This window comes from Misgurnus anguillicaudatus, chromosome 11 (assembly GCF_027580225.2).
Source record: "Misgurnus anguillicaudatus chromosome 11, ASM2758022v2, whole genome shotgun sequence".
In the NCBI taxonomy this organism is placed as follows: Eukaryota; Metazoa; Chordata; class Actinopteri; order Cypriniformes; family Cobitidae; genus Misgurnus; species Misgurnus anguillicaudatus.
The window spans coordinates 14756139-14768836 of NC_073347.2; the positions used below are offsets into that span (position 1 = coordinate 14756139).

General features: G+C 37.9%; 1 protein-coding gene across 9 annotated transcripts in view; it reads left to right on the plus strand.

The window, feature by feature from the left end:
- The window catches only part of fgfr3 (fibroblast growth factor receptor 3), a 48013-nt gene that overhangs the window by 25222 nt on the left and 10093 nt on the right, over window positions 1-12698 (plus strand). For 3 of the 9 annotated variants that reach the window (XM_073873103.1, XM_073873107.1, XM_073873104.1), the window contains exons 6-9: window positions 4702-4825; window positions 4919-5109; window positions 8148-8292; window positions 10599-10780. In XM_073873103.1, coding sequence (XP_073729204.1) covers window positions 4702-4825; window positions 4919-5109; window positions 8148-8292; window positions 10599-10780 — 642 coding nt within the window. Of the gene's footprint in view, window positions 1-4701; window positions 4826-4918; window positions 5110-6624; window positions 6770-8147; window positions 8293-10598; window positions 10781-12698 lie in introns of all 9 variants that reach the window. The other 6 variants (XM_055170077.2, XM_055170078.2, XM_055170080.2 and 3 more) reach the window with 3 other exon arrangements.

Genomic DNA, 12698 nt, shown 5'->3' on the forward strand with positions numbered 1-12698 from the left:
CTTGGTTTGCTCTAAGGTGCACAAGGGTTAGCATATCCTGCATTTAGCAGTGACACTGGTAGTGACGATTCTGTCTGACCAATCAATGATCTGCAGTGTTTACACATCACATTTTAGTGACGGTGCGAGGTGGTACTAAAACAATTACCAGGTATTAGTTAGGCTACTGTACACAGTGGAAACCCCTCAAAGTTTAGTCGTACAGAGCCGTACTATTCAAAAGAAAAGTGCCTATTGACTAGTCATGGTTAAGTTTATTTGTATTTCCCGTTTAAGGGTGTTCTTATGCATTATATTACAATTAGAGAACAACATGGACACACTGTCAGTCCTGTTTGGCTATACAGTGGCACAGTTTAAAAAACACAGCTACACTAGTTGTTCAGAAATTGCACACTTCCAATTTAGTAGTAATAGCTGTTGAAACATTAATCCTTCTGAATTTGCCAGTTTTATGTGCATATTGGCCTGAAGTACATTCTCTAGAGCTTTTAACAGACTTTCATGTAAAAGTGTTTGATAATGGGCCATCTGTACAATATTGATGCGTTCTTTTAATAGTAAAACATGTTGTTTTCTGTCAGACTTTGCACTTTCCAGGGAGAGAAAGTGAAAGAGTTTTGTCATTTTAATGACTAGCCCTGGGGTCAGTTGTTTTTGTTTCCTGTCTCTGTGGGTTAAATTAAACAGCACCACTGTCAGAATGAGACTGGCACAACTATAAATCCTGGACACACACATACTCAAGAGAGACCTGACATTCCTTATATTCCCACAATAACGTCACAATTCAGTTTAACCGAATGAAACTGTTCTTATAGTAACTCGTTTAAATGCTAACAGCACTAAACTCTGTGAGGAATATAAGCAGTGAAACTTTTGTTCAGTATCAGAATCTGCATTGTGCAGTGTGACATCCCACTTTCTGCACTTGTCTTTTGATGAAGTGAGGGTTAAATAGACTTTATCTCTCTGTCCTCCCTTTCCTTCTAGATAATGTGCTTGTGTAGATTGAACAGCTGAGATTTCTTCAGGGCTTTTTCTTCAGTGGACACATTGAGATAAATGTTTTAGACACATACACACGCACAACGTGCCAGTGTCAAGTTAGTCCTAATTTACTTTTTTTAACTTCTCTATGCACAGCACTTTCCACAACAGGATACAAAGGATCATTTTATGAGGTTTGATATCTTAAAAGAGTTTAAAGCCTTGCTTTTTTCGGTGTACGGTAATTCATTTATTTTCATATACCAATAACCATTATATAAACAAAAATGAATAAAACAATATCATAATATTAAATTAATTAGCTATTAAATAACATAAATTGGCCTGATTAAAATTTTTACACGTTATGTTTTTAAATTATAGCTCATTCTGATACAAGGATAAAAGCATCTGCTAAATGTCTAAATGTAAAGGGAATGTAAATGCAAGGTTAAAGGGACACTTTAAAAAAAAATGTTAGAGTGATTAAAGTCCAGCCGTTAATATATGTCAACGTTCAAGTAAAATATTTATATTTGGCTCAACAATTGATTAAAACAACCCAGCATATGTTAAATTACAATCCAACGGACCTGGCTCATTCCTTTTTGACCAAAAGCTGGGTTGAACCCCAAAAAGAAAATTAATTTATTCATCATTTACTCAACCTCAAGTTGTTAAAAAACTGTATAAATTTCTTTGCTGAACACAATAGAAGAGAATTAAAGGAATAGTCAATTTTCTTTAAAAAAATCCAGATAATTTACTCACCACCATGTCATCCAAAATGTTGATATCTTTTTTCTTCAGTCGAGAAGAAATTATGTTTTTTGAGGAAAACATTCAAGGATTTTTCTCATTTTAATGGACTTTAATAGACCCCAACATGTAACAGTTTAAAATTGCAGTTTCAACGGAGTTTCAAAGGACTCTAAACGAGGCATAAGGGTCTTATCTAGCGAAACTATTGTCATTTTTGACAAGAAAAATAAAAAATATGTACTTTTAAACTATATGAACTATATGAAGAGTTTGGTTCCAAAACGCAATAAATCCATTTAGACAAATTTTTAAAAACGTGTTTTCTAAACCAAGAAAGTGACAAGATGAAACCCACTATTTTCTGTTACAAACTTTCAGATAGCATCTTTAGGTTATAAAAACATAAAAAATTCAAATCCATAACTTGATTTTCAAAGATTTATTATAAAAACTAATTTTTTCCACAAAATGCAATAAATCCATGACAAGTTTTTTTTCAAAATGCTATAAATCTATTCAATCAATGTATAAATGTGCATTCATCTTTGCCATGATAAATTCATTTAGTTTGAACAGTTGTACACACTGATAAAAAATCAACATTAATGGCATTTATCAAAACACTTACTTTGTTATATTAATGACACTGTCATTGCTGCGTTATACTTGACGCCATCGCTTAACATTTTTCAAAGCGATCCGCTGTAAAATGTTTTGGTCCTGTTTGATTTTCATTGACTTTGAGGAAAATAATGGAAAGTTTTTCATAAGATCCCCTGGGGTCAATGTGTTAGCATCACATAAACTTCACAGATGCTGTCGGGAGAACAAGCACCCGTCTCCCGAGTGCCTCTCGCATTGGATGTTGATGACTTACGATCTTTCCCGTCACAGAAAACAACCACAGGTTTATCAATGCCATTAAAGTATTATTTTGCTTTTGTTTGTTTGTTGATCACGAAGTAAAAAGTAGATGAGGAAAACTATATTCCGTGTACTCAACGCGCCGCCATTGTTTGTTTACATTGCGTGGAATGGTGCGCTGTAATATGTGGAGCGGATTTATTGCGTAGAAAAGGAGGAGTGGCGTATATCGCGTTTTGGGAAAAAAGGGAGAAAAGATGACAGAATAATACTGCAGAATCTGGATTTTGTGTATAATCAAGAATTTACTTTTAAATACTGACCTGATATAATACTGATTTTGGCAGTAACAATTTTTTTTCAAAAATGGCGTTTATCGCATTTTGGAACCAAACTCTTCATATATAACTATATGAAACGCACATTTGCGTGATTCTTTCGGTGTCATTTTTCTTGTCAAAAATGACAATTGTTTCGCTAGATAAGACCCTTATGCCTCGTTTAGAGTCCTTTGAAACTCTGTTGAAAAATACTGCAATTTTAAAAAAAAATTTGTTGGGGTCCATTAAAGTCCATTAAAATATGAAAAATCCTGGAATGTTTTCCTCAAAAAACATAATTTCTTCTCGACTGAACAAAAAAGACATCAACATTTTGAATGACATGGTGGTGAGTAAATAATCTGGATTTTTTTTTAAGAAAATGGACTAATCCTTTAAACAAAAAGCAGAAGCACCATTGACTTCCATAGATTAACAAACTGATAATACTATAGAAGTCAGTGCAGCTCCAAAACAGTTTGGTTACAAACATTGCTCAGAATATCTTACTATGTGTTCAGCAAAACAAATTAATCTATACAGGTTTGTGTAACAAATTTGAGGGTGAGTAAATGATGACAGAATTTTTGTAATTGGTTAAACTGTCCCTTTATTATAAGTTATTTAAGTAATAATGGTTTATCTATAACAGTTATTAAAAATAAGATTTAATGCTTTAACAAATTGTACAGTATTCATGGCCACATACAGACAGACACATACATTTTTCATGCCATGCAGTCATGAAGGTCATTCATGAAGGTCCAAATATTCATTGACAAGCGGGCGAGAGGAGGTGAGGGACCAGGGGAGTGCAGGGGGCATAGACTCATTTGCCAACTTTCTTAGGCATGCGTGTTTGTCTGTATGCGTGTTGCCCTCTCTAGAGTGTTACCACGCAACTGTTCAAAAACATAGGCCATAATATTTACACAGTTACATTTTTTTCCACTCAGACCTCCAAAGTGCGGAGAGAGGGAATGAGAGAGTGACTGAAAGAGGCCGAGAGAGACGTATACACAATTAGAGTATGGTCTATTTAAATGATCGTGTGTGTGTGTATGAGAAGGTGAAGGGTTTGCGTAAACAAAGAGACGTTGTGACCCATTGGCACATTTTACATGCGTGGTGATTAAAGGTATAGTTCATCCAAAAATGAAACCTCTGGCATTATTTACTCGCCCTCGTGTCAATCTTCAGCCCGTATGCTTTTATATTTTCCGTGGAAGCAAAAGTAGAAATTTTCATTCTGATTTGTAATGCAGCTCTTGACATGCAGTGACAGTTCATAATGACTGGAGGGTGTCTAGCTCCAAAAGGAACAACAAAGGCACCGTAAATGTGCTCCATATGAATCATGCACTATATGCTAGTGTATAATAGACCGAATGTGACCTTTTTTTGTGCAATCCAGGCTAAAGTCTCATAATCTGTTTAGGAGAGTAGGAGCATCGAAGTTTGATTTTACTCGTTGATTTCACTGTTTGACATGATCTTACTCAAAATATGATGGATTTTCACAGATGGGTCAGAAATTGTAAGATGTTATTTAAAGTATCCAATGATCTTTTTACAAGACAAAATTTCATTCAAGCATTGCTTTTGGCATAGCATTTATGTGTGGCATACAATATGTAGGTTCAAGCCAAGCCTAAAGGATCTTACTCTAACATTATACTGACATGCAGAATTTAGCACCTGCTTATTTCTTATACAGTATAATATCCCACAGTATGAATAAACCTCTCATTCGCTCCCTCTCCAGTTGCGGCAGCAGCAGTGGAGTTTGGTAATGGAGAGCGCTGTGCCATCCGATCGAGGAAACTACACATGTGTGGTACAGAACAAATACGGGACAATCAGACACACCTATCAACTCGACGTGCTTGGTATGGACACACACACACACACATATACAACCTTTAACCCAAACTATACCTTCATTCGACTTTAAAACTGACCCCCATCTTTCCTCCAATCAGAACGCTCGCCTCACCGGCCCATCTTACAAGCCGGACTCCCGGCCAATCAGACGGTGGTGGTGGGCAGCGATGTCGAGTTTCACTGTAAAGTGTACAGTGATGCTCAGCCACACATCCAGTGGCTTAAACACATCGAGGTGAATGGAAGCCGGCATGGGCCCAATGGCGCCCCCTACGTCAACATCCTTAAGGTACGAGCACTAATATTTTACACGTTAGAATAGTTAAACATGTTTAATTAACTATGAACACTATTTTTATTGTATTTATTTAATTTGCATTCACAGAAATTATGGTGAATACAAATAAAAGACAGACACACAATACTATGTCTATTTTTACAGTTGCTTTACAATTGCGTCCAACTGCAGCTTAAATGAAGCCACATATTAAGTCTCACGAGTGGTTTTGAGTTGCTCTTACTGCGCCTCCCTCCAACTCTCAATCCCACCCATGTTAGCATCTCACTATAGATTCGAGCAACAGGAAAATTGGGGGCTCTCGCTTTCCTCCGAGAGGCAGACATCTGTTTTGGGCTAAGCTAACCGCCGCGGTGGCGTCGCGCAGGGAGACAGACATTAGCTCTGCTGCCCCACTCACTCTTCAGAGGAGAGAAAGAGGGAGGGAACGAGGGAAGAGGCTCCCGAAAAAGCAATGGAAAAAATGAGTGTGGAAAGCGAGGGAAGGGCCGAGTCAGCAGGCAGAGGAGGGGAGAGCGTCGGCTGGCCAGACCGCCGCGCTATTTTAGACTCCCACATAATTGAAACAGTATTTTACTGGGAGCCGTACGGCGGCTTTTCCCTTCCCCACAGTCTCATCTGCGCACCCTTCGATGCCTCCCCCCAAACCGAGAGTGATGAGCGACAGATCATGTGTGGCGCAAAGTCTGCGATCAAGGGAAAGGAAGAGGTCGGAAACAGAGAATAAAGCCGATGAGCATCTGAAAGACAGATATTTGTGAATGAAGAATACTTTTGGTTTAAACCTAAAGTGATGTCAGAGCCATGGCCTATTTTTTGTCTTTAAAGGTGCAATGCGGGACTTTTTAGTCCTTAGATCTTTTGACAGAAATGCAATATAATATACATAACTATATTATGAGTGGTGTATAATGACCTGTATTGTTTTTATTAACTTAGACTGAGCCGTTTTTATCTACATACACCGTGGGTCCCCTCAAATGGAAGTCGCTGCCATGTTTCTACAGTAGCCAAATTGTTCTACAGAGGCTGTTTGTCACTACGTTATCTCAACATAATAAAGAAAGAGCACAAATTACATTCACCTTTAAGTAAGGATTGAATTATAAGAAAATAATGCACACCCAAGGTGGTAATGCGGCACGACGCGAAGTTACTAAAAATATTGCTCTAGTGCCTATTTTAACACATTTTAAAGGTAGGTGTGTGGTTATTGAAAAATAATCAACACCCATTGAACATTTCTCAGCCAATCAGAATCAAGCATTCAACAGCCCCGTGGTATAATGCTAAATAATCTCTGATGTTCCTCAGACATACGTGTTTAGAAAAAAAACAAAAATGAGTAAATGATAAATATATGTGTACTGTCCCTTTAAGAGACAGATATACCTACTCCAGCATGATTTAGCAAGACTACAAAGATTTAAAGTAAGTTCAAGTGTCTGTATTCGTGTATAGACGTGCTTCCCTCTGACTAAGTGTATTTACTGTATGTCTCTGCAGAGTTTTGTCAGTAAGGTAAAAGAGGCCTTGGATACTCTGACTCTATATAATGTGTCAGAGAAAGACGCGGGCCAGTACTGGTGCAGAGCCCACAACTTTTTAGGCATGTCAGAGAATGAGTTCTGGCTCACGGTGTCCCAGCCAGGTAAACCTCTCTCCAAACAGCCGCTGTCCATCAAGACCTTGGTGGTGGTGTAGAGACTTTCCCTCTGCTTCTCTCTCGCATAATAGCCCGCTCTTCTCACACATTAAAAAAGGTGACCTGATCCAAGGACTTGTTATGTAAGCCGAGCGCGTGTCTGCTTCATTTAAATCCTCGCTTTCTCTTCTTCTCCAATCAATGCAACAAGGGCTTGTTTAATAGGAACGCAGACACATACGTATTGATTTCTCATATATTTTACACTGCCACCTACCATTTAATCACTGCTCATTTAAGTATTTGAAAACACACACTTTGCACACCAGTTGGCTGGCCTATATAAGGAACAAAGTTAAATAGATGGTAGGTGGGATTTGAAATAAGGTTCAAAGCTGGTCTTCTCACCTCTGCGTGCATTCTTAAAGGAAAACACCACCGTTTTTCAATATTTTACTATGTTTTGGCTTAGCTTGGATGAATTGATAAATGCCTGTCTTTTTTCGGTGCGTGCACTTGATCTTTGTACGGCGCCTCGTGAATGTGTTGGCGTTTAGCCTAGCCCCATTCATTCCTTAGGATCCAAACAGGGATGAATTAAGAAGCCACTAAACACTTCCATGTTTTCCCTATTTACATGAGTAGTGACACGAGTAAGTATGGTGGTACAAAATAAAACTTATGCTTGGAGCCATAGGAATGAATGGGGCTAGGCTAAATGCTAACACATTTAAGAAGCGCTGTGCAAAGATTAAGTGCATGCATTGAAAGAAGATGGGTATGAATTAGTTCATCTAAGTTGAGGTAGGAGCATAGTAAAGTATTGAAAAAATGTGATGTTTTCCTTTAATGTTTTTATCACACAGACATTCTGGATGACTGCTGCTGACGGGTGTTACGTTATCCAAAAGGGTTTAGGGTTTTATTTTGCTTTGACACTGCAAAAGCCAGTTCGGTGTGTTTTGTATTCCAGCACAATTCTGTAAAATATTAAGACTTGTTTTTATTTCTTGAATCATCTTCATTCGCTTATTAAGATGTTTATGCTTAGGAAACCTTAAGAAAAATATGATTTAATCCAAGAACGCAATTTCTTAATAAAATCTTATTTTCTTGCTGAAGTAAATGCCTTAAAATCTTGTTTTAGGCATGTTTCGATATTTTTACTGGAAAGCAAGACAATGGCACTGATTATTAAATTGGTTTTTGCAGTGTAGGTCTTTCTCTCAGCCAGAATTGAATTTCTGGCATGGTGGTGATGGGTCTAACTGATCTTATTGTTCAAATCTTTCTGTCAGGAGCTGGGTGTGGTTCTCCTCATTCCTTTCTTAAGGCTTGTGGTTTATGGATCTGTCTTTCTCTATTCCTCTCCCTGCTTCCTCAGACTGCGGGTATAAACACTACGGATAAAGAGCTGGAGATTCTCTTCCTGACCAATGTGTCTTTTGAGGATGCGGGGCAGTACACTTGTCTAGCGGGAAACTCCATTGGCTTTAACCATCACTCTGCCTGGCTTACAGTTTTACCAGGTATACTCGTCTCTCTCTCTTGGGTGTCTCACTCTGTATTTCTTCTTATGTCTTTCTTCTTTTTATTTGATCTGTTTATTTATATAGCAATGTCTAAATGTATATATGGCAAATTTAAATTTCAACTCACATGTCACCTTACCGTCATGGCACTTGCTGTAAAATTTGCTTTAGTTAGGCTTCAATTCGGTTTAATTATTTGCAAAAGTAGAATTTTTTATGTTTTTGTCATCTTAAAGGCAGGGTGCATGATTTAAAAAAAAAAAATTTGGATAAGGGAGTTGGGCCGAGTACCAAAACACACTTGTAGCCAATCAGCAGTAAGGGGCATGTCTATGTCTACTAAACGACATCATTGCCTCAGTAGCGTATGTGTGGGTTGGGTCTATCAAAAGAAGGTCCAGATTTTATTGGGGTAGGGGCGTGTTTGTTTTGGTGATTTCAAATATTAACATTGGCTTTCAGAGATCATGCACTACATGTTACGACCAAATGCGGACAGAATACGGAATAATATCTAAACTAATATCAGCCTCATTTTCATTCGTTTTTAAAATGAAATATGCCATTTACTCTCACTGCTGTCCGTTTCCTCTGAATACAATCCCGCCAGTTAATAATTGTTTTTAGATTTAAACGTCATATCCAAAAAAACAAATTTTTCAAACATCATGATTAGATTTCCCATAGACTGTTTCCGGTCGATAGCGCAATCGCCGTGTTTTTATCTGAGGTGCGTATTGAAGTATTTGCTGCTGGTACACAGCCATAGTAACTGGAAGACCTGATTTATTGAATCTCATATCCTCCTCGCTCACAGGAAAAATGACCACACGCTTATCCTGTTATCCCGCTCTACATTGTGCTGCCGGAATGAAAAAACTCCTCTTGTGGAGCTGCTGAACTCTGTCTGTGGAGCTCATTACGTTAATGCCATATAAGTCTTCCAGAGCGAGGGCATTATGGGATGTTTGTACCTGCATGGTGCTGTGATAGCATGTTAATTGGATTGTAAGGTGGCTGTAAATTAACCTCAGGCTTTCCGCTTAACTTCAAAGTTCGAACAAAGAACAATCAGAGCTGATTGACTAAAGGCAATGTAAAACAATATTAAAGGGACACTGCACTTTTTTCTCCCCTAGACTCCCCTAGAGATAAACATTTGATTTTTGATTGAAAGTTATCAAGGGGACTATTTTCGGGCACTGTGTAATATCATTGCGCCTGTTGCAGCCATGGTACGACAGCAAATTCCTTGATTATTACGCTGGAATGAGAGTATAGATCCTTACCATATCTGCCTAGACCTCCCAACATTTAATTTTCCATCGGTCTTAGTACACGATGTAACTACAGAAAAGTCAAGTTTTAAATAGGAAAAATGGATTTATAAACGTTAAAAATAAAGTGTTTAACTCTAAGGGAGCTGGAAAATGAGCATATTTTCAAAAAAAGTGGAGTGTCTCTTTAAATATGTGTTCTGACTTCCGAGTTTGTCACACCACAGACGATTGAATCTCTTATTTCGATTTAAGGCGTGTATTATGTAGCAGTTCCTTATATAAAAACGTTCATTATAAAAACTTTAGTAGTATACCAGCCAACTGGCAATTTAGCATAAAAGCCCGGAGTATAATTTGCTTTTTATGCGTACCCAAATGCACGCATAATGTCCAACGCACAGCCTGGCAAAGCATAGTTTATATGCCGTACGTGTACGTAGGCGTTCAACGCATGCGCATTGCAACAAAATGCAATGCATCTCCTGGGCTACATTCTATATTCTCCTGCATGTGCAACCTAATGTACAATGGGTTTTAAAAACCTGGCAGTAAAAATTGACGAAAAATTACGAAAATTGAGTCAAGCGCACTATACACAGAACATAAAAAAGGACCATACTTTGGCCTTAAAAGGGATAGTTTCTCCCCAAAATTAAAATTCTCTTATAATTTACTTATTCTCATGAAGATGAGCCCCATCTACTTCCATAGTATTCTTTTTTGCTACTATGGAAGTGAATGTGGCTCATGATTGGTTTGGTTACAAACATTCCTCGAAATATCTTCCTTTGTGTTCATCAGAACAAAGAAATTTATTCCGTAACAACATGAGAGTGAGTAAATGATGACAGAATTTTTATTTTTGGGTGAACTTTCCTGAAAACACAAATTATGGAAAACTTTAATTTGACTTCATACAAGTCCTTAATCATAGATTCTGTAGTATAGAATGGCAGCTCATGTCTTGTATTAATGACATCATCCCCGTTCATCCATCTAACTTTTACTGTTTGCTCTTGTCAGCGGTGGCGATAGATAGAGTGGACGATTATGCTGACATCCTCATCTACGTGACGGGCTGTGTGCTCTTCATCCTCACCATGGTCATCATCATCCTCTGTCGTATGCGAATGAACACACAGAAGACCCTTCCCACACCACCTGTGCAAAAACTATCCAAATTCCCTCTCAAGAGACAGGTAACAGAAAGTAGATACAAGATTTGAACACTCTTATTTCTCTCATTCTGTCTGTCCTAAATCTGCCTTTTCTCCTCACACACAACATGACATTACTGTGAATGATGCATAGTTTACATGTCAATGAAGTTGGGCGAATGGCTATTGGACTGCGACATAACCAAGGTTTATTGATTATTTTTGCCATTTGGTATTATAGTGAGCGAAAGAGAATTCGAGAGAGATTGGACCAAAATCTGTGTAGGGAAATAATAGAGTCAATAATGTTTATGCTCAGTATTTTCAACAGTAAATTTGAAATTTACATAAACATACAGCTCACATTATAAAAGCCAAACACAAATGTAGGTTATTTAGGTAGTAAAGCTGTTATAATTTGGGCAGTTTGTGGCTATCTGTATGTGTGTGTTCACAGCAGATTGAGGAGTGTCATAGACCTGATGTGACACAAGGATATTCATGCTCTCTGCTGTCTGCCAGAGTTTAGATCGTGTTTCACTCCTGGTGAAAGTTACGCTCGAGTTGTTTTAAACATTTTAAATCGTAGCAGCTGCAACTGAACTGACACACAAACGTTTCCTCTGATTCTGTCTCTGTAATCTTTATCACTTATAACTTTATCACTCCCCTGAATTTTTTCCAGCAATCAAAGTCTGACGTTCATCTCTGAAATCAGCTACACCGTCATGTCTGTGATTTTTTATTTTCAAAAGGTGCACGTTTGTTGTGTGTATAGATATTTTGAGCACAGCACTCCTGGTAGATCTAATTTTAGAAAATATTGAGATATCATTGTCAGACTGTTTGATTTTCCTACCGGTGCTGACATACTTTTCTCTGTGGCTCATGAAAGGCTTTGTTTGCATTTGCATTTTCCTCATGCAGAAGTTAAAAGTTTAGATAAGCTTACGTTATCCACATCAGAGCTGCTTTGCCGCTGCCAACGTTCGACACATATCTTGCATAATAGTCATAAATTTGCAGTTGTAGACAGCTATAGACCCCTTCAAGGTTTGTAAACATTGAATGATTATCGGGTGCGCGCGCAGCATGGGGTCAAACTGTTCATACCATCCAGGCTTTATAATTTAATCTAACAGGGCTGAAAAATGATGACTTACCTGAAATGAAGTGAGCACTACAAACACAAGCCTCTTTGATATTTGCATTGTCCCAGTCTGCACGTTTAATTGCTTGCAGCCGCAGGTGTTGCATTTTTTGTTTTTGAGATTCTGCAGGAATCCCGAAAAACTTAACGGAAGACCTGGTGCGATTTTCAAAGCCCACGACGCAAGTAGGCATTTTTGACGATACCAAATAATACGCAACTCAATCTGCTGTAATGACTTTTCTGACCCCGACATGCGCAGTGGGAACCGCCTGTGATGTGAACTGTGAAGGGGTCTATAGGGTTAAATATTCTAGCAATAAAAAATAATTTAGAAATTACTGCATTAAATTTTGATGGCTGAATAATGTTAGATTTTTAGACTGATGTGCATTAGGGAGTGTAATGCTGTTGGGTTTTTACTGACGTGGACTGCTGAAGTGTATTTGTACTGTCAGGATTTGTATTGTTAGAAATACTGTCAGGATTTACTAGTAAAAAATTAGCTTGAAAAGGCGTGGACTGTTTTTGCGACTGACCTTATTGCATATGCATTTGTGGAGTTTTCTTTTCAGATTTCAAAATTCATGGGAGGAGAGTATTTCAATGAATCGCGCAACGCAATTTACTGTACTAAGTGTTGTGCTCGTCACTTTACTGATATTCACGCTAATATTTAACGTCTAAAGAATGCATGTATTAACACCTTGCCTTGCCTTGCCTATGCTAATTTGTGCTGCTCTTGGTAGATTGGTTGGTCATTATGGAAATGAGCCTTGTTAGTAAATCACATGCAGAAATTTCCACTCCCATTGG